This window comes from Ambystoma mexicanum, chromosome 1q (genome assembly GCF_040938575.1).
Source record: "Ambystoma mexicanum isolate Mex_15411 chromosome 1q, UKY_AmexF1_1, whole genome shotgun sequence".
In the NCBI taxonomy this organism is placed as follows: domain Eukaryota; kingdom Metazoa; phylum Chordata; class Amphibia; order Caudata; family Ambystomatidae; genus Ambystoma; species Ambystoma mexicanum.
In genome coordinates this window covers 851,794,444-851,817,881 of record NC_090922.1, presented here as the reverse complement: position 1 = coordinate 851,817,881, position 23,438 = coordinate 851,794,444, and the positions used below count along the sequence as shown (strand labels likewise).

Below are 23,438 nucleotides of genomic sequence, written 5' to 3'. Positions count from 1 at the left end.
GGTAACCTCTGGACAAGCCAGACCAATCAGGGTAGCGATGGCAGCGGTCAAGACTAAGTCTCAAGAGGGGTGAGGGTGACGTAAAGACCTCAATGAGCACACAAAGCAAGGACACTTACACATTACTTCAGACAGGTGTTATATTAAAAATATAGACACATTTTTTACAAGGCCTTTGTAGCATAGACCATAGCAAAGAATCACAATAATACTAAAGTAAACCAACACATCACAATCAATACAATATATATACAAGACCGAGGGGTCTAAGGAGTTATGAGCATGTAATATGTAGACCACCTAGATGGAGAGGAAAACAGGCAGTGCAAGTAATCATTAGACCCAGTTCGACATCAGAAATACACCTAACTAGGAGGAAGTCCGAGCCCTATGAAGAGAGGAGCCTTATGCTCAAAAGTACCTGCACACGCTGGTGACAATGGATAAAGTAGGGTCTCTTCAAGGGTCTCAGGCAGTTCAGGAAGGTGAATGAAGCGATGCAGAACAAGTCCCCACTACTCAAGCAAGGCCTCCACTTGTGGGCAGAGGCAGGGTGAGAGTGTGGGATAGAGTCGCTATTTCGCAACAGCTGTAGAAAAGACACGGGCTCCTGCGCGAGGGGCCACCGGTGGGGGTATGGACTATTCACCGGTCCCCGACGCAGGCAGACCCAGACTTCTCCAGTTCAGTTCACGTTTCTGGCAGGTTCAGCTGCGATCATCAGGATGTCTCGACACCGTGTAGATTCCGTGTAGGAGGATGCAGGGTCGAGGGTGTCCCAAATGCTGCGGACGTGCACAGGTTGTTACCACAGCAGGGCAACACGGCAACCGCGTTTACTCTGGTCCGGGCGCACTCGTCTCACTTCAGACCTGGGAATGCCAAGTGTATGATTTTCGGTGTGACGGTGCCGTGGATGCAGAGCAAGCAGTAGACCAATTTTCGAGGGCTTCCCCGAAACGGTGGCGGTGACAGAGCAAAGTGTCCTGCGTAAGCTGGTCAGCCCACTGGTTGGCCCAGGGACACTTCTGAAGAGGCTTACTTGCTTGGTTTGTGAAGGTGCCGGGAATATTTGATCCCACTATTCCAATAGGTCGAAGCGCCTTCGCAGACCTTCTAGGACGATCAGATGCAGAGGGGTCTCGCAGGACGACAGCGGCTCAGGGTGCCAAACCTTCAGCGGGTCACCAGCGGTTCCTCGACTCAGCTTCTTGTTGCAGGATACTTGGCTCCTTATCCCTTGTTCGGTGTGAACTCAGGAGTTCGACATGGTAGTGGTGTTTTCAGCCTCCTTTTATCCAAAGTTCCCTTCCTGCCAAAACGGAGGGGACAAAATGGGAAATCTGCTCACAAACACTCACACCATACGTGGACCTATCACGGACCACGGTGGTCCCAGGCATTCAGGCCACTCCAGACTCTCTGGCACCCAGGATGTGTATTGGGAACAGACATCCCAGCCCACATCCTGGAGGCATACACATAAGGCATGCAGAAGCCTGCGAAAGCTTTGGGTTTCGCGGGAAAGTGCATGACCAAATAAGGACTAACCCGGGTCGGCTCGACCTGGGGAAGGTGAAGGGGCAAGACGGTCAGGGGACAGGACAGAGAACCTTGTGGCATGGCCATTTTGGAGCCAGGCCACTTATTTGTGCCAAACGCGGTAAGCGCGGATAACATGGCAAAAAAGGGTTCAAAACACAAGAGAAACGATAGCTGCCACCAGTCCTGTCCGTGACACACTTGCACAGTTCATAATAAGTCCAGTGAGAGTTTCTAGGGCCTTTTGAATGACTAGAGACCCAAGAGCGCGGTAAAGTAAGTTACAGTGCACTCTTGTTTCATGTTGCACAAAAGCTGCAACATGAGGAAAGGACTAAGGGAAACGAAGTCTCCCAGTACTGACTGTCTTAAGGGCATGTCAGTTTCCCCATAAGAATTGAGTGAAAGCCCAAAGGAGTGCAGCAGAAGGCTGCGCTTCTCTGGCAAAGTCTAGATCAGGGTGTAAAACAACAGCAAAAAAGTTTGGGGGTTGCCACATGGAAGGAAAATTACATAAAATATGAAATCTTTCCTAACACTGGATAATAATGCAAGCATGCCATAGTTTTAGCGAAAAACATTTGACTCACAATACAGTTATTAAAGAAAATACATGTACGAAAAGAATTTGTTATTTTTATAATGTTAAATCTGATTATACTGATCACTAAAACATAAATTTTATTTTTAGGAACATGCAATTACCCATCGGAGAGCAATGTGCATATTGACCTCGAAAGCACGAGATATACAGTAGGAAGAAGTGTAACCTATGTGTGCAACTCCGGTTTTACCAATCCAGAAGGATCTGTTCACGGATCAATAGAATGCCAGCCAAATGGAGTGTTTTCTAAAGCAAACTGCATGCGTGAGTACCAAAGTGGTTTCTCATCTTTCCTGCATGGGGTGGACTGTGAAGATCAGAAGGGCTAACACACTTCAGCTGTGTTTATTACTTGGCAAAGGGACACTTAATATGCAATATGTGTGGAAAACCTGAACTCTACGGCCCAGATTCGCAAAACCTAGTACCTCAGCGTTATGAACCACTGCCACCCCACTTGCATTGTTATCCCTCAAATATGGATAGAAATGCTTTCATTTATGTTTAGTATTTTACAATGGCATGCCCTTTATGGGCACGCCAGTGTGATATTCGCTCCAAGCAAGCAGGTGGGTGCTGAGAGCATCTCATAAATCAGCTTCGGAAATGTGCTCTCAACATTAATGTATGCACGAGGGCTAGTCACTCATCATTTGCACTGCTGCTCAGTCCCCTGGAAATGCACAGGTCACCTTTATGGATAAGGTGACTCGTGCATTACCACAAATGAGGCATTTAAAAAAATGTTCACCCTTTTTTTTGAGAATCTGGCCCCATTTGATGAATGTATGCATGGATGGGTTTGGTATTAAATACCTCAAACGTTACTGTGAAGCAACTAAGTGCTGTATGATACAGCGATGCAGTGATAGGGTACACTAATAGGAGAACAATTAGAAGGGTACACTGTGTAGGGTGCATGGGAAGGACATGGAGAGAGGGGACACAGAAGATTACAGGCATTGGAAACAAGTTAGGGAGGGAACGATGGACCGAGTCTTCATACATTTGTGGGTAGATTCTCATCTGTGTTCCCGCCCGTGAGTTTCCCCCCAAGCTGACCTGGCCTTCCTAACTGTTTTTTTCAGTCTCTTGGCTGCATCAACAATTCCTTCTCTTGACCTTTTCTGCTAGGAGAGAGGAAACAAAAGTGTCTTTCCTTTCCAGGCCCCAGAAGAACCCCAATTTGGCAAGTCATTAAACAACTCTTCCCGCCCCTTTTCTATGTCAATCCTCACAAAAGGCGACCAAGGACACAGGAACTGCTGGTTACTGCACTTTGCTAAAGGAAGGACAGTTATTATTCTTTGAACGCTATGATATTTTAGTGTGGGGATGACCAAAATTGAATAACTAAAAGAATTTGCCACGTAGGGAACATTTCAAGAGGCCTTCTGGCCACACAATACAATGAGCAGATTACTCATCATATATTGTTGTGAGCAGGTACTACACATACTTGCGCTGTCTCAAAAAGGCATACTGCATGCAGAAGTAGCACCAGGAAGTGAGTGCCAGAAACGTCAAGCTGCCCCTTGCATATTTGAATGTTGATACTGTACCTTACACTCACAACGGGACTCCTGCACTGCCGGTTGATAGAGTGCTAGGAGAGTGCTAACGTCAAGAGGCCCACAGCCCCCCACCCACATGGGTAGGCATATCTGAAATGGGCCTTGAAGGGTCCATCTCCCACAATAACAGTTTTTCATGTGTGCTTCTATTTGAAGGTGCAAATGTAAAATAAAAGTGAACCTCTGGTGGTATTCATGAACCTTACTATTTTCGCCATAGCAGATCAGGAGACCTTTCATCCACACCAAACCGCAACAGGCTGGTCTAGTTCACGGTGTTGGCGTTGGAGTTCATGCCTGAGTGCATTTCTCTGTCAATCAGGGAATGCGCTGAGACCATGCATTGGCCGGACCCACTAAAGCAAATCTGAGAAATTAGTCTAAAAAGTCCGAGGGTGGATTAGCCTTCATTTTTAGGAGATCTTTAGATATTTTAAATCTGTTAGGTAGGCAAGAGTGTGGAATGTGTGGCACTAAAACGTTATCAAACTCAAGTGACATTTTGAGAACTGATTGGTCTCTGAAAGGGTTCCTTAGCGTGTTCTAAGATGTTCTTTGTTCTTGATCTCATTCTCTTACATAATATGGGAGCTGGTTGGATGGATGCCAATGAAGGATTTTATGTTAGTGTAGGACAATAACTCACTGAATAAGCACATACACTATCTCTCACTATGTAACATAGATTCAGAAATTAAAATGAAGATTCTTCAGCCATTTTACTTAACAAAGGGGATTATAAGGCTTACCCACCCACGCTCTTCCATATGGGTTTTTACAGATATTAGAATTGAATTGTGTGTGACACAGCCACTTGTGCTAGGAAAACCCTTTCTGTTTATATAACTTGGGAGATAAGAAGGAACTATTGAACTGCCAATTGGCATGGGATTTCCAACTACAAATTTTAAATGAAGTTAATAAATGAACTTAATATATTTATTTGTTTATCTATCAATGCATTTTATTATGGGAATTGAAGCATAATATTGCACAATGTGCCACACTAAGGTGAAAACCAATGCTACCGAGAATAAAGAAGAGAAGAAGTGTTGAGAAGTAAGTTGCATCAAACAACTGGCAACACTTTTGGCATGCATTCACCAAAGCCTATTTTTTTTTTTTTATTATAATTTTTTATGGGCGTTCCACACTATGTCAAACAATGAGGGATTGTGGTATTGGTATGAATAAGATGTGTTCCAGGCTTTTATTTCCTGGCTGCACAGTGACCCTACTTGCATTCTTCCTTGCATATCTTCTTGCTTGGCTCACAAGCCAGGCTTGGTCAACTCCCCACCCCACCCCCCTGCCCAGCAGAACTCTTTTGGAGTGTAATGCAGCTTGGCAAACGGAGCCACAGAAGCAGCCATTATGTTTGTAGCACTATACATGCCTTCTGTGCATCAGTGGGCCACCTCTAACATAGGCTGCAGGATGAAGCTGCCTCTCAGACTGTGGTTAGCCTAAGAGAAGGTGATTTATATATGTATTTACTTATTTATTTATATACAGGGAAGAACAATGATCTTTTGATGGCAAAATAACATACATTGGATACAATATCAGATTTGACAGGAAGCAGTGAGCGTCTGAAGGCGAGTGACCCAAAAACCCGGGCGAAGACATAATCCAAACGGCAAATAAACACTGCACCTCTTTGCAAAAGAAAACAAGGTTTATCTAATGCAAAAAGGGTTTCAGACGGTCCCGTAGAACTGAACTGACATGGAGCTCTTTGACCTTTTCAACGGCTTTCAGATTATAGAGCATCGAGACGGAGAGTTAAAATACTATGCATAATAATGAGTACAACATAATCCCATCACCCTCATTGGCTATCACCTATGGAACATGCTAATCCCTCCCTGTAGTTCCTGGCCCAATTGGCCAAATCTATGCTACCCCGTTCCTCTATGCACGTGGTCACCTACATCGTGATTTCCGAATCCAGATACGGGATTGGTGAGTTACCCTGTGATGTTACATTCTCAGAGGGAGACTGTCATTTGATGTTCAATCAGCCGTTTTCAGACGCGCTCAGATTATACTAGTGAGGTCAACTCTGCTTTGATCAGACAATAGGCCTTCTCATTATACCAGACACTGCAGCGCCATGAGCCGCACCCATAACTTGTATTAAATTTATTGGCCTCACTCCATTGGCATCTGCTCCTCTTATCCCCAAATCACATGCTTTTCCGGACACGGCTCCCCCCTTATATTCCTCCACCCCTGGTGCCCAGTCATGAAGTGACTAGGACACTGCTCTTGAGTCTGAATTTCAGAGATTTATTTGTGTTTAGATGTACGTGTCCGTGTAGTTCAAATGGGATGGCCTATGGTGGGTAAGGGCAGTAGTGCTCTAAATCTCCTTCATGCCCATTGGCATTTCTTAACCTCATTCACTTTTCTCCCGAATTTGTCCTTCAAAGGGCGCATCCCTTCCTACTCTTCCTGCCAATAAAATTCCATTCCCACCACGTTTGTGCTCTGCAGGTGGATACGATTAACACTTATCGGTGTACCATGGGTGCCTCTGACCTTGGCTTCTCTTCAGGGGAGCAGGAACAGGGTTTGTTTTTTTGGAGCTGAGCTAAACCGAGCCACAGCTCCACATCAATCTATGTTCTAGGCCTTAATTTCCAAAATGGTGGTACTTATGCCATTTACACACCAACCTCACTTCTACCATACTACCTTGCTGACTCCATCTTCCACCTGTGTTCACTCTTCCCACACAGCTCACTACACAACATTACTACTGATACACAAAACTACACCCAGGGCCTTTAATACTGCCCTATCTATGACCTCAGCAACTGCAACAATAAAACATATGTTGCTCTTTCTGTGTTGCGATATGTGAGTATCTAATATGTGTCAAACCTCATTAAACACCATGTGCGCCTTCTTCTACACCAACTTCATTCAGCTACTATGATGGTCCGTTTTAATAGGTTTTTCTCAACCTAAACCATTTTTCCTGGCTAGGATGCTGTACGTGCATCCCAACATTCCCCCTTTTAGTTAATACTCCATTAACTACCACTCCATCCTCCTTCCTCCAATAGGTATCATCCTTGGGGACCTATGCCCTACACATATGGCACAAATTCCCCCCCCCTTGGACATATCCTTCTGGGGTACCAATCATGTAGCAGCATCCAACATCACCTGCTAGATCCACCCTGCACTCAACATAATTCGCTGGGTCTGGTGGGGGTGTGGTCGATGTTCCTAGGGGTTCTAAAGCCCGCTCTATTTTCACCATTCTTGGCCTTACCGCCCCATCCCATCTACCAGTCATCACTCCTTCCATTGTCAACAATGGCTGTATCTCACACATGGTTGTTCTTTCTTCTTGACACATTCTTCATTGTCCCTGTCCATTATTACCACTTGGAAAAGACGTCCTACTTTGCACAGGGCCAAGTGTACCAGGCACTGGGCTATACGAGGCAGCATTACTTGAGGTATAAACAACTTGGGTTCGCCCGTCGTGTGAGGTATCAAGGCGCATACAATAGCAGATCTCGTTTAAACTCTCCCTCCCCACTTCATGCATGTGATTATACTACATTTTGTCCGATTCGGATTTGTGCACATCAGCAAAAGTATCCAATATGACCCCCTTATACTGATTATGCTCTATTCCTTCCCCAGTCTCTCTCCTAAGTCATGTTATCCCTGAATGTGTATCATTTTCAACAAAGACATTGCAGACAACACTAAACCCCCTTCATATGTCCCCACCATATAAACTAACCACACAGAATCAATGTACAACCCACAATTAACAAATAGCATATACAAGATAACATATATATTACACAACGTCTGTGGTGTTGATCCTGCAGAGGGAGATAAAAAACAGACAGCCACATAAACAAATGCAACCCTTCATTTTGGAAAAGATTCCGGGATGAGCTGCAATATGAGAAAGGGAACATGGTGCAGTATGCACTTGTTGTCAGTATGCAAATAGGTCAAAAAGAGAACGTGGTGCACAACAAACTTTAATGGGTCAATGAGTGAATGTGATGGAAGATACACTTCAATACGTCAATGGGAAGCAAGAGACAGCTTACTCCTGATCAGCAAGTGGGTCACTTTCATGGGAAGTTCGAGCGGTGCCGGGTACCTTCCAAACATCGGATAAGTGAACCGAATACCGCAAATCCTTCACCTTAACTGCAAAGGGGGTCGCAAATGCAACCGTATATGGCCCCTGCAACTGCAGCTGGTTCCAGCGGTGAACAAAGTTCTTGATATAAGTCTCCTTTCTTGGGAATAGTTGAAGCGGCAGCAGGTTCAGTTCATTGATCGCTAATGCTGCTGCTGCATCTTTTCATCTTGGACCAATCGGTCAAGATAATATCTTAATACATTTTGTTAATTCACGCAAATACCCCTTAAACTCCTCTCCCAAAACTCCTGCTGCCCTTTGAGAATATGATGCTGTGTGTGTAGGAGTAAGAGATGTGTGCATCCTCTACTCGTCACTATCTCTCGAAGGGACAAGTGATGGTCTTTGCTGGGCTGTGTTCTTAGGCTAAACAAAGGCAAAGGGAGACACCCATTCCGCCCAAACGTTACACATAACTTAGTGAATGTACTCTTTAAAAGTCTGTTAATCTTCTCTCCAATCCAGTTGGCTTGAGGGTGGTATATGTAACACAACTTGTGCTTCATCCCCAATAAATATGTTCTTTCCCCAAATAAATCATTAAAAAAGTGAGTTACATGATCAGATTTCAGGATCTCACACACCCCCCAATGAGGAAATACCTCCCGTACCAGGTCGGGCCTCCAGAGCAACACCAACAGACGCCACCCCTGCACCACCCAGAAATGGGAAGGGAAGGAGTAAGGGTAGGAATGGGATATGAGGGCACAGCAGCGCCACACATGCCAGGGCCAGCACAGCACTTGATGGCAGTGATGCCGACACAGCTCGAGGTACTTCACTCACTGGCAGCTGCAACCGCCACCGAGTAGCCGGCCACTGTGGTCACAACGGGGGAGCCAGATGTTGGCAGGCGCACACATGGAGATGTGCCTGCACCCACCAAACTGGACCATGACACCCTCTCGTCACCTGAGCGGGACGGGCATCCACATGGTCAGTGTGGCTTGTGGTCAGAGTGGGACATGGATTGTAGTGTGGGTGGCAATTCTTACGGCTCATCCTGCTTCAGGACCAGCCTGCCCCATAGCCCACATCTCATAGTGCAGGTGTCGCAGGATTCCAGGTTGAGGAGGCTGGACAACATCGAACAGCGACAGGTGCTCTTATGAACATGAGAGAGTTCCTTCGTGCTTTTAAGAAGCGCACCTTTTATTCGTCGTTTTGCTCTGCTGCTGGTTTCTTCCCTGGGTAGCGCAGGACCCTCCAGTCTTCCTGCTTCTTGTCGGTCCAACAGTCAATTCAGGAACCGTGAGCCTGCAGGAACTACCAGGTGCTACCACCTTAGCTACAGCATTCTTCTTCATCTAAGGTACTGTTCAAATCCGGTCGTTCGTTCCGTCCGACCGTGGTGAAAGTGCTTTAAATCTTTTGCCTCTCCGAAGGCTTGTCCTTCTCTACTCTTTTGAATAATTTTTCCACTGACCAATTTCGCAAAGACTTAACCGCAAACTACTCTGAACTGTGTGATCCTCTGCAAAGACTCTGTATCATTAACATTGGCCCAGGCCTATTGATTTGAATCTTAGTTGTAGTGAGCCTTTTCTAGATTGCCCTGCCTATCGCTTGTTGGCGTTGTTGATTTTTGATAACCTTGTCCTTTCCCTCCCTTTTTAAATTGCTGGAGTGCCATTTTGCTCACACTTCATTTTGAGCTTAACTTGTCCAGAATTGATTGGGTGTTGTGTAGTGTATTAAGATTGTGATTTTCTGCTGCTTTATATTACTGAACTGTTTTATAACTGATGGTGTAAATAAATGTATATTCTTTTACTCAGAATCCTTGAGTCAGTGTGCCTAAATCATAGCAATTGCTGTCCTTTGTGTAACTATTTGATACTGCTCACTTACTCCTGAGATAAGTCTGGCTGCTCCGATACTGCTATCACTCTAACTGTGTAGTACAGGCTTGTACGAAAGGTGAAATTGTACTGTCACTTGTAGTCTTAATTGTGTGTGGTGTTCCCAAAGGGTACTGCATATAATTCTGCCTAAGTCACTGCTCACCTTAGGTAGGGGGACACAAGGGGGGGCAGGATTTCAGAGGGAGGAATGGGCCCCCCCAGATCCCCGCTAGCGATGACACTGTTCCCAGTACCTAAAGGTGGCAAAATTGTTTTAACTGGAACACACAATGTTGATGATGAAATTGCTGTGGGCCATGTGCAGGGGTGGACTGGCCTATAGGGAACTTTTGAGATTTCCTGATACGCCTCTGCAGCCTGGGCCTCTTTTGTGTGGTAATTCCAAATGTTCCCATAGGAGAAGGGTTGGGCTTGCTGAAAAGTGTAATATGGGGCCACTTTGAACATTATTTCCAGGGCCTCTTTTGGTTCCCAGTACACCGCTGGCCATGTGGTAAGGTTTGAGTGTGATTCTCCGGGAGCTAGACCTGTCCATAATGAGGTCTACTGCACTCAGGCAGGCGAATGGAGCACCCATCTTGTAGAATGCAAAGGTAGGAACAAAGTGTCCAGTTAGTCTTTTTTTCTGTGTGATATTGTAAAATCATGCATTTTTAATGCAGTCGCCTGACAAGCAATGTACTCTTTAAACTGTATGTGGGTAGCTGGGGCGGACTCCAGGGTGACTTAACAGATGGGTTCCTGTCTCCTACATTTTAATGGGCAAATAGACCTCAGTCAAATGCAGACTATAAATAATCACATTTGGCATGGTAGGGACTACAGCAAAAGAGAGCAGGCTCCGCAGCCATTTGAGTCCTTCTGAAACACTGATATATAATGAGGAGAGTTAACATGTGCTCCCCTGTGCTTCGCACACCTGGACATAAAATCTGTTTTTTGGTTCTTTTTGTCGTCGGATTGCAGTTCTTAACCTCATCCAAATCTGATAAAGACGTTGCAATCATGAAATATCAAACTAAATAACTGTAAATATGTGTATTCTTCTAGAAATATCCTGTACAGAACCTGACATTCAAGGTGGAGTAATTACAAACAAAAAGGGCCGTTTTAAAAAGAATGAGAAATTGCAATTTATTTGCAATCCAGGGTTTAAATATGATGGCAGAGACCCAGAATGCACTGAGCAAGGATGGAACCCAGCACCATATTGTAAAGGTTAGTGCCGCCGCATTCAACTTGAATTACGTGATTAATTAAAGAAAATCACATTGTTTATAAGGTGAACGCTGCTAAAATCTATCAACAAAAATCCTACATTAATTAATGAAAAGTTAACAATACATTTTGGACCTGATTTAGCAAAATCTAAATTGCAAGCAAAAATTCTGATGTATAACGTTTCCAGGTGGCAAGTACACAAAAATAAATGTATAATCATCAGGGTTTGACATTTGTCTCATTGAACACATGTCTGGTAACTTACCTTTTCTTGAAAACTTAAATGCTCGCCAGAGGCATACAAATGTGTAGTGTCATTGGACTCTGATATTGTTAATATGAACCACTACTACCAGGAATTGTTATTGACCTCCTCCCAGAAAATGTTTAGAGTGCAGTCAATATCTACTATTATTGACTACATTCTGTATTCGGAAGCAGACAGGGAAGCAGCAATGCAATTTCCAATTAAGGATTTTTTTCAACAAGATACTTCCTCTCCACAGGACCTCTTTTTTTGCTGCAACATGCCATTTTTAACAAGTGAAAGAGAAAGCTAAAACATTGGGTAATGCTAAACCAGTTGAAGCAAATTGCAATTGAAATGCTCAATTTAAGAAGACAACCATGTTGTTTAAACTGGATTGCTGGAGGCAGTAAGGCAGCAGCATGAGTTTACAAATGTGAGTGTGCATTTGGGAGGTGGAGGCGCTGGCACTGACCCTCTTTACACAAATTGTGGAGTTAAGCAGGGCTGTGTACTGGCGCTTCTACTTTTCAACCTGGGCATATCTGATCTGCCTGACTGTTTGGAGAAGGTACATTGCTGTCCCCCTGGATAATTGGCGAGCATGTTCACTGGCTATTGTTCTTTTTGACAATACATATTCTATGTAGGGCGGTCAGTGAATTGTGAAGATGGCACTGAATACTGATAAAACAAAGTGTATGGGCCTCATTACACGGATGGCGGTAGGGATTTACCGTTACCGGTAATGGAATACCGGTAACGTTAAATCCCCATGCGGATCACGACCCGGCACACCGCTATTAGCGGCATCGCAAATTACGGTGCCACTAATAGCGGGCAGGCCGTGTGCGCGCGACCCTCCATCCCGTAAATTACGCCATGCCGCTATTAGCACAGCATCACAAGGCCAGTGGACATGCTAATAGCGGCATGGTAAATCCACCCAAACCCCTTACCGCCATGGTGCTAATACCGGCATCGCGGACCACCCGTTAAGAGGAATGAGCAGTGTTCCCACCTGCCACAGGTGGACACAATCAGCACAGGTGGAGGCAATGGAGACTGTGGCAGCTCAAAAGGAGCACACCACACCCCTTCCCACACCCCTTCCCACACAAAGATGGTTCCAATAATGGCAGCAGTACATGGCCTGGGGGACCTCATTGCAGCGCAGCTGCTACTACAACAGGCAGCACAAAGGAGACGCAGGAGGAGGAGGAGGAGGAGGGCAAGACAGGCACAGCAAGCACCACAACGGCACCTATTCATACCACAGAGGCACCCACCAATCCCCAGGATCAGAGCCAGTCCATTCAACCTAACCCCTGAGCAGATACACACCCTGTACCGTCTGGACAGGGTTACCATCACCAGCATCGTAGACATGATCCACAACGACATTGTGAGCCTCATAGACATCAGAACTGCCATCCCCCGCTACTGAAGGTGGTGAGTGTGCTCCACTTTCTGGCCACAGGCACCTACCAGCATACAGTGGGACACATGCATGGCATCTCACAACCAGTATTCTCACGCACGCTGAACCAGGTACTCGATGCACTCCTGAAGCATGCACCTGAACACATATCCATGCCACGGACTGCCCAGGAGATTGCAAACACAAAAGTTGGCTTTTATTCACTGGCAGGCATCCCAAGTTGCATTGGGGCCATCGACTGTACACATGTGGAATTGGTGGTCCCACATCACAATGAAGTAGTGTACCGAAACAGGAAGCAATTCCACTCTATCTATGTCCAAATGGTATGTGACGCCAACAAGATAATCACACATTGCTGTGCCAGATTTCCAGGATCAACACATGATTCCATGGTCCTGCGGAACTCAACTATCCCACGCTACATGGAGCGACACCCCGGACAACGTTTGTGGCTACTCGGTGAGTAGCAGGGCAAGCACATGGCAACGTGATTGGGGGGGGGAGAGAAACATACTGCAACTGGGAGTGATTGGGGGGGGAGAGATACATACTGCAACTGGGAGTGATTGGGGGGGGGAGAGATACATACTGCAACTGGGAGTGATTGGGGGGGGAGATACATACTGCAACTGGGAGTGATGGGGGGGAGAGATACATACTGCAACTGGGAGTGATTGGGGGGGGAGATACATACTGCAACTGGGAGTGATTGGGGGGGGAGATACATACTGCAACTGGGAGTGATTGGGGGGAGATACATACTGCAACTGGGAGTGATTGGGGGGGAGAGATACATACTGCAACTGGGAGTGATTGGGGGGGGAGAGATACATACTGCAACTGGGAGTGATTGGGGGGGGGGGAGATACATACTGCAACTGGGTGTTGACTGTCGTCCGTAGGAGAAATGGACATACAGATGTACACCAATGTGCATCCGGGAAGGCCACGATGTACTTGAGAAGAACCCACATGCAATTTGAAGCTGCACAACATCGACAACAATACAGGTTGCAAAATATCACACATCCATCCACATTGAACATCCTACCACGCCACATTTCACACGAATCTGCAACATGGCGTCAAGATAGTAATACACAATCAGCGCAGCACAACATCAATCCAGCAATGCGCACTTGAATGCATGCAAAGGGATCACCCCTAGACATAGCACTGAACCACACACCTATAGCACCACTGAAGTGATGCCTCACAGCATGGCCACATTGGTGTCAGAATGTCAGTACACTCGCAGTGTGGTACCAAATTTGCCTGGGACAGGGACACCTAACACCTGGCCTCACCCAGGACATGTCAAATACTGTTGGAGGCATTAATGTTGCATTACTACTTGCAGGGTCAACCTCCCCCTTGCACGTTGCTGCCACACAGACCATCTGCATGTATGCTGTCAATTCAGTACTTGAATCACAATGCAATGTCAATTAGTGTGATGTGAACAGGCCGCTCTTGAGGTGAACAGTAACAGGACCCTGTTCATTCCCCCATACAGGTGATGCGGGCTATCCCCTGAAGACCTGGCTCCTCACACCTGTACGGAACCCACAGAACAGGCACGAGGAGGAATACAATCATGCACATACCCGTACCCGCATCGTGATCGAGCAGACTTTTGAAGTCACGTTTTAGGTGCATTAGCAGGTCTGGTGGTGCTCTCCTGTATGGACATGAGAAGGTGGCCAAGATCACCATGGCATGTGTCCTGCTGCACAATATGTGTATCAGACGGAATGTGCCACTGCCCCCTGACGTTGAAATAGAAGCACCTGATGAGGATGATGATGGTGATGAGGACGGAGGTGAAGGGGAGGCAGGTCTTGCAAGAGGGGATGGGCAGGAGGGACGTGCTGTGAGACAGCATCTGATCAACCAAATATTCTGAGGAACATGTTTTCGTACTGTCACATGGTAATGGGGAGTAATGCACTGGTGTATGTTTTTGAGCACACAATGGACCCTGTCCCCAATAAAGTACACACACACACAATGAAGTTGTCCAAGCCAGTGTTTAGATCAGAAACCAGTGTATTGAGTAACATTAAGGTGTGAAAGTGCAAGTCCCAAAACATCCCACCACCCTTCCCCCCACCCCCACAACAGACCCATAACACCCTTCCCCCCACCCCCACAACAGACCCATAACACCCTTCCCACCCCCCCCACAACAGACCCATAACACCCTTCCCACCCCCCCCCACAACAGTCCCTCATGTGTTTGCCAAGTTTGCCCTGGCCTATGCACACATAGGGATCTCTATCGACCCCCTATTTTCAATAGTCCTCGGGGGGATTCAGAGGGCTGGCAGATGTGCGCCTGGTGGTGCGCGTTGAGCGACGGAGGGGGCTTGTTTGTCTCGACCCAGAAGATGAGGATGGGGCAGACTGGCCTTGTTGGGAAATGTGGCGGTCCATAGTGTCAGCCATGCGTACCAGGACCTCCCTGAGCCTCCCTATCTCATCGCACAGCCTGTTGGTGTTGGCGTCCATCCGCTCTGTGGAGTGCCTCAACGCCTCCACGATGTTCTCACTGCGATTGGCAGCCTCCTCAACATGCTGGCCAACCAGCACAGACAGCTCTTGTTGGCGCTGCAGGATGGTGGTCAATTGGAGGGCAGTGCTGGGTGACTGTGCACTTGAGGCTGTGCCCTCGGATGCATCCACTACAGCAGGTGATGCCAACATGGGGGACATGATTGCAGGGTTGGTGTCCTCAACTGTGGATTCAGACGCAGGGGTCTGGAATGGCACTGGCTCTGGTGATCCAGGGGGGCTTGGGGTGTGCATCTCCATGGCCTGGTCTAGGGTGTCCTCCAGATCGGATAGGGGGGCAGTGGCGGCTGCCTCACCAGTGGAGCTTGCCGCAGCTGATGGTGGGCCCTCGGTGGCTGGCATCGGTGCGGGTGGGTTCACCACCGGTGGTGGGGCCGCAGTTGGTGGTGCAGCTAGTACTGCCGTGGCAGTGGCACTCCCACGAAGTTTGGCACTCGTCTGGTGCGGCCTGCCCCCCTTGCCCCTTGATGTTGTTGGGGTATCCGCCGGCTCCTCTGCCCTTGGCCTCTTGCATGTAGCTGTTGCCTGTGTTGCATCAGCGGCATCCTCCCCATCTGTATGTGAGCCTGTCAGGGACGAGACGGGGGATGGCATTGGTTGCGTTTCAATATACTTGATGCAGATTACATAAATGATGCAGTTGTGGCAATTGGGACTTAGTGGTTGTGGATGCAGGTGATGTGCCAGTTCAGTGCCTCATCCATGCATGGTTGTGTTTGGGACTTGTCTGTGGTGTTGTGTGCATGTGTGTGTGTGTGTGGGTATGACACAGGCATGGTGAGGGATGGATGCATGTGTGGATGTGTGTCCATGCCTGAGAGGAGTCTGTGCTCGCATATGGGGGGTACAGTACATTCACATCGCATCCTGTCATGTGTACACTCACCTCCATCAGAAGTGGTACCCACGCCGAGCTCCATGCTGCCTACTCCCTCTATTGACTCGACGGCAATCATGTTAGCGCACGTCTCCTCCCATTCCTTCATCCGGATTGGGGATCCATCTCCACCAGCACTGGCAATGCGGTGGTTCTCAGCCAGGATGCCCCTCACCCGCAGCCTGAGGTCGTCCCACCTCTTCCTGCATTCGCGCACAGTGCGCGTGCTGGTGCCCACTGCACTGACTTTGGCAGCGACCTCCTCCAAGATGGCTTTCTTCCTCAACAGGGTTGGCCGGCGCATGTCATTCGCGAAGACCACCTCAGCATTCTCCGCAAGGGTCTGTGTCAACATCACCAATTCCTCATTGGTGTATTTTTCTTTGCGCTGCCTGTCAGTTGATTTCTTGAGTGCCTTAGGCATGATGCAGGTGTCCACAATTGTTTGGCACGGCTCACGAATCAATACAGGTCCAGGGGACAGAGGATGGCAATGGATTGTGTTTTTAAAGATGGCCGCCGGGCTCTTTCCCGTTCCGGCGCGATGACGCTATTTCCGGTTCCGCAATTTTACGGTCACCGCTAATAGCGGTGACCGCTAATGGCGGTCACCGCAATTTGCATGTAGCGTGAGGGCGGAGGTGCTATCTGCACTTTCGTCAAAGCCGGTAAGGGACTTTTTTGGGACTTTTGCGGCATGGCGGTAGGGTCATTACCGGCATGGCGCTATGCTCGTGTCCGCATACTCGTAATGGTACGTAATTAGCGCCCTCTTACGAGGGCGGACACGTTAATAGCGCCATGCCGCTAATATGCGCTTTTTAGCGCACATGTGTTATGGGCGGGCTGCAGGGAAACTCCTTTGGTTATTGAGCAGGGAAAGATAAATATGGTCCCAGAGTATAAGTACTTGGGGGTGAAATTTGGAAGAGGGAGATATGTTGACATAAGTGCAGAGAAAAGTCATAAGGCAGTCATCCAGACGGCTTTGATTAAAAGATTCTTACTTAGAACAGCTGGATATCATCCTGCTGTACAAGCAAAGCTTTTGCCTGGTGATATTATACAGCCTGGAATCATTATGCATGCCCGAGTTCAAATGGCTAAAATTAATGGAGGGTACATTTTGGAGAACCCTTCTGAACCGCTCGCGTTTTGAACTGATCCGCCTAGAGTTTGGACTCTTTTCACTCTCCACTATGGTACTTAAAAAATGAGGTATCCTTTTTCTTAAAGCAATGAAGGACCCAAAGTATCTTCTGTTGAGAGAAATGATCCAAGGTAAACGGATGTTATACCTGGACAAAGCTAACAGTTGACTCGTTTCCTCAGATAAACTGGACCCCATATTGGATTTTGGTTTTTTTTCAACTGAAAAATGGATTTGTACGTGAAATAAACGACTGGTATTGGGTTTCTATTTACACTCACATTGAATCCCTTATAAGGTTTCCCATGCATTAATTAGTGACTTACACATTCCAGCTTCCTCAAAGTTATCTGTGGAAACGTCCGTCAAGCATGGTTCATAGATTTTATCTGATACTAAGAATGGATCCTCTCCCTACCCTCTCCACGTTGGGACCAAGGCTCTTGATTCCCAGAGGAATTAACGCCTTTGTGTTGTAGACCAAATGTTATAGAGACAGCACACGATATATTAACGTTGTGTGCAAGTTTAAAGCATGTATATTTAAAATTGCGTATGCGTTTTGTACATAATACAAACGTGATACGCGAGAGTGCCTTTTGGAGTTATTGTTTGAATTCCGGTAATACTTCACTTATGATGGCACTATATCATGTCTGGAGCGTGGCAGTCATGTGTCTAGATGAAATTATGAAACTCTATAATGAGCTCCAAACTGTACTTCATAATGTTATGATTGGTTGGATGCTTATTTTATTCTTCTTTATTGAATGTACAATAATGTTTAATGGAAGGATTGATTTAATTTTTTCTTATTTTTATTAACTGTAGTATAATTGGATATGCGAAATAGTTCATTTGAACTAAAAACACATTAATTTAAATAAAAATAAAAGTTTAAATAATACAAAATAAAGCCACATTTAATTTATTAACTGCATGTGTCTATTTACATTACTCACACTTAAAGTAAAAGAAAATTTAATTCACCACCCAAACTCCAAAACATTTCTTGCTACTTCCACCATTTGTGAATAGCGGAACGGGTCATTATCACTTGGGATAATTTCCTCTCCCTTAGTCTGTAAGCCCGATGAGCTGGCCTTGTCTCTCCTGGTGGTTCGCGGGAGCGGATCTCTGAGAGAGATTCTTTGGCTAGTGTGGAGCATGTTGTGTCTGCCGGTTGGATGGTCCTTTTTCCAGAGGCACTTTTGTAAGTGTCAGAGGGCCCATTTTCCTGGTCCCTGGTCATAGTTTATGGCGGGTGGCTGTGTAATTCCTGACATGTTTTTGGTTACTGAATGATTCTCAGGAGAGTCCAACCAAGCATAGTTGGTATAGCGCCTCAGGTTTGGTAGCTTTTGGCCTTATTCCTAGGCAGGCCAGGGTTGCATGATTTGAGCATAAGATGCCTTCTGTACCCAATAGGTGGCATGATATGACCCAACCGTAATGTTAGAAACATAAGTGCTAAAGCGACTTAAATGGGGGCACACCAGTAAATGCAATAACATCTAGATTCAAGACGTCTGGATAGAAGAAGAAAGCACATAGAATGCGGACACAACAGTAAATGCAATAGAACCGAGATTTGGGAGACTCGGAAGAGGGAGGAAAATGGCTAAAATGGGGGCACAGCAGTAAACGCACTAACACCTAAATTTGGGACACCTGGATAGAGGGAGAAAGCGCCTAAAATGGGGCAAAACAGTCAATGCAATAACACGTAGATTGAGAAACCTGGATAGAGAGAGAAAGCGCCTAACAGAGGGGTACACAGTATGCAGTGGGCAATTGTCCCACACACAGATTATGGTTACCTAAAACAATATGCATGTATGCGAGATATGGCTGACTAACCCAATCAGGCTAAATGCGAGATTTGCCTAACTGACACACTTAAGCTAAATGCAAGATTTGCCTAACTAACACAATCAGGCTAAATGTGAGATTTGCCTAACTGACACAATCAGGCTAACTAACACAATGAGGCTAAATGCCAGATAACATTACTATACAAATGATGGTCTGCATGCAGCAGACCAAATGGTAAATAGAGAAAAAATGCAGTAAGATAAGATTGGGCTGGTCGGTTTAGTGGGGAGCAGTAATGGCTGCACCCCCTGCCTAATTGCACTTACCTTGTCAGTAACTGCTGGTTGACAGCTGTAGGCCTCACAGACCAACACGGTCTGGCGCTGCTTCTTCAGGAGCTGCCCTTTGCCGTGGGGTCCTTAGCAGACAGGCGAGTAATAAAGATCACCAGTTAGTAATACTCACAACGCCCCCACATCCCTCTTCCTCGTCCCAATACATAAAGCGCTAAATGGGAGCAAGAAACACACAATGAGACAAATGTGCACACCACCCATCACCACTTTATTGGAACCACAGCAGACCAATACAAAGGAATCCTGTTAGGGAGAATTCTCCAAATGTGCTAATGTCCCTTACCTTTTGAGACCCCCAGCAACTTTGCTGGATTTCTAGGATTTAAATTTTTACCTGGAAAGAGTGTGAGCCTTTCTTTCCCACTCTTTCATGTATTTTGATGTGTGTTTTACTTTTGTGTTCTTTGGTTATGGTGTTTTAAACAACCTCCATGGCATCATCCTTTTCTGTGTGTCACACAGCACCTTCAGTGCAGTGGCACAGGGGTATGTTTCAGACTCCCCAAGGTTTAAATACCTTCTCTGGGACTGACTACTGTCTCCCAGAGCATGAAAAGTTAAATTGACTTTACTAGTCTCTTTAAATTTCCTGACCCATCACACCCTATCTTACTATAGAGTGCTGGAGGGGTTGCCTAGCTTCCCCTGAGTTAAAACACTCATATAACAGTAAAATACTACCCTTTCCTACTTTAAATGGCTGGTGGCAGTGGTTTAGATCAACTACCATGTTTTTTCCCTACCACTAACAAGGGTAGCTGAAAATCAGGGGTAGCCATGTTTTTCAATATGCCGCCCAAGACCTATCTGTAAAAACAGACTCCGGTCATCTTTTTTCGCAATTTCTTTTAGGAAAGGTTCCTCTTGTGTTTTGTCTCTGCGCGTCAACCAAGGTTTGGTCCCTTTGTTCGTTGGCCTTTGGCGGGAATCAGTGCTGAAGCCCTCCTCTGGTGCCAGGGTGTCTGGGGTGGTCAGGATGTTAGGGAGGTGCCAGAAACTCCCTGTGCTTAGTCTCCTAGGAGACCTGAATGCACTCTGGCGTGATTGGCCGGCTGGCTGTCCGGCAAGGACAGCCACCCTGCTGTGTGAGTGACAGCCAGGCTGGAATGAATGGGGAAAACTGTTTAAAAGCAAGTCTCTGGGACTTGGAAAGCAGAGTCGACCACTGGACCGAAAAAAACGAAGAGGAGAGGAAGGAAGAGGACTGCTGCAACTCCTGGACGACCAGTGAAGCCCTGCTGCAGGTCCGAATTGTCTGAAACTCCGACTACAGAGAAGCCCTTCAAGATGAACTTATTTCCTTGAGTTTGGTGGGAACAATCAACTCACAAGTCACCTGGACACCGTCCTATTCTGGTCGAATTTTCATCAGAGTGCTGTTGAAAACCGGATAGCCAGAGGGAAGGAAACCAGGGGGACTTTAAGGCACTCACACCTTAAACCGATGTCTTGCTACAGCTTTTGGCCTCTTCCCTGGGCAGTGCAGGAACCTCCTGACGTCCCCCTTGTCCCCACGACTGAAGCTCAGGAACAGCGAGATCCGCTTGAACTGCCAGGAACAACTGCCTCAGCTACAGCTTTCTTCATTTAAAAGGTACTGTGCAAACGCGGTCCGGAAATCTTTTCCCCCATCGAGAAAGTGTGTGACACTTTCCTGAACTACGAAGGCTTGTCCTTCCCTAAACATTTGCAAACTTTTTGCCTAGCCAAATCCTTTAAAAATCTGTGGCAAATACTTAACCGTTACATACCAGAACTGTGCTATCCTATACGAAAGACTCTGAACCATTGACTTTGGCCCAGGCCTTTTGAGAAGAATTGCTGGATGTATTTAACTGAAACCTTTGCCATGCCTATGATTGTATTGGGGCTGTCTATTCTTATAACCTTGTCCTTTTCCCTCCTTTATTAAGTACCTGAAGTGCCAATGTGCTCACACTTCATTTTTGAGCTAAACTTGTTTAGATACTTACCGGTTGGATTTCTGTGGTGTATTAGTGTGTGATATTGAGCTGCTTATGCTAATGTAATATTTTATAAATGATTGAGTAAATAAATGTATATTCTTTTACTAAGAAACCGTGAGTGTGTACTTGAATCACTGTATTGGTTGGTCCTTTGTGTAACTTGTTCTACTGCTCACTTAAACTCTTGAGATAAGTCTGGCTGCTAGTCCTAATTACATGTAGTGTTCCCAAAGGGTACTGCAGGTGATTATGCCTAACAAATCCACTGGTACCAAACCCCAGTACTAAAAGCACCCGCACCCGCCCTGTGAAGATTTAGGTCGTAGTGGCACGCAAACATGTTGGAGTTGGCCCAAGTGGCACCCCTGCAAATCTCATCGAGACACCCTTTGCGCCTCCGCCCAGGATGCTGCTATGGACCAGCCCTGCACCCCTAGGGAAAGGAACACCTGAAGACTGATAGGCCATGGAGGTGGCGGCCCATACCCAGCGACTCATAGCGTGGACAGAGGTCTGAGACCCAGGTCTAGGACCCTCAAAGGTGTCACCCTTCCTGAAGGGATCAGAACGCTCTAAATAAATGATGACAGCCCGCCGTACATCAAGATGACTCCAACCAACCTCCTACGGAGAGAAAGGTTCAGGGAAGTAGGCTGGGAGAACTACCTCCTGAGACAAATTGAACTTTGACACAACTTTGGGAAGGAAGGAAGTGTCACACCAGAGAAACAAAGCATGGTCCTGAACCACCAAATATGGTGGTCTGTAGGTAAGAGCACAGATCCCCCCCCAACCTCCTCACCGGAGTAATTGACCACCCAGAAGGCAGCCTTCATGGACAGAATCTTAAGGGATGTGTCCCCCAGAAGCTCGAAAGGAGCAGATTGCAGTGCCTTCAAGACAAGGGGAAGATCCAACTGGGGAAACCCGAGGACAGAACAGGGTGGGCCAGGGAGAAACTCCTCAACAACCTATCCACCAGGGAGGAATCAGGTGGAGGAAACCCAGAGGGGCTACGAGAAGCCATAACAGCTGTCTATTGATCCCTGAAAGTGGAAACCGACAACCCCATGTTAAAATGGTCTTACAAGTAATGTAGAACCCCTAGGACCGGACAATTGGCAGTAAGAAAGTCATGCTGTAAACACTAGCGCTGAAACGCCCCCGCCCCTCCCACCCCCCGGTGCCTAGAATAGGACTTCAGGCTGAACCGACACTTGTCCCTCTGCATAGATACAACAAATCTATGGGAGAGCCCCTGTACATGAAGCCGTTCCCTCTCAGCATCCAGACCTCCCAGGACTGAACCAACCCCAGGGTCTGCATTACAGGGACCTGACACCCATGAAGGTGAAACACCGGAGACACAGCCAATTCCAAGAGAAAAGGAAACCAACTCCTCTGAGGCCAAACAAGGGAAACCAGAAGGAGCACTACAGCTGAATCCCTGACCTTCACCAATACTCTGGGGATAAGGGGGAAGGTATACAGGAGACCAGAGGTACAGGGGAGCACCATCACATCCATGCCCCACGTTCCTGGGCAAGGAAACGGGGAACAAAACACAGGAATCTTCTTGTTCCGGGAGGTGAATAGATCCAGCCACAGAGTCCGAAACCTGTGGCAAAGAAATAGAAATCCCCCTTCCCCCTGCACCCAATCTGTGGACGAGAAGATCCTGCTGAGCCTGTACGCAACATAGTTGTCCAGGCCCTTGAGGTGCACAGCCCTGAGCGACAAGTTCTGTCCTGGCCAAAATCCCAGGCTCGCAGCTAACAAGCCCAGAGCCCTGGACCAGGAACCCCCCTGCCTGTTGATGTAGGCCCCAGCAGGCGCGTTGCCCATCCGCAGAAAACCCGCCTTCCCCCTGGGGGCTGGGGCAAACGCACAAAAGGCTTGACAGCAAGCGGCCATATAAACCAGAGACCGGAAGAATTATTGTGCTGGCCCCAAGGAGAGGACAACAGAGACCGTAGTGTCACCTGAAGTTTGAAAGCCCTCACAGCTGGGAGA

General features: G+C 46.9%; 1 protein-coding gene across 3 annotated transcripts in view; it reads left to right on the top strand.

Moving 5' to 3' along the window:
- Positions 1-2,297: 2,297 nt before the first annotated feature.
- LOC138538019 (coagulation factor XIII B chain-like) overlaps positions 2,298-23,438 on the top strand; it is a 792,475-nt gene continuing 771,334 nt past the window's right edge. Inside the window, exons 1-2 of one of the 3 annotated variants that reach the window (XM_069641499.1) lie at positions 2,298-2,410; positions 10,825-10,992. In XM_069641499.1, coding sequence (XP_069497600.1) covers positions 2,407-2,410; positions 10,825-10,992 — 172 coding nt within the window. In that variant the 5' untranslated portion in view covers positions 2,298-2,406. The remainder of the gene's footprint in view (positions 2,411-10,824; positions 10,993-23,438) is intronic. The other 2 variants (XM_069641498.1, XM_069641497.1) reach the window with 2 other exon arrangements.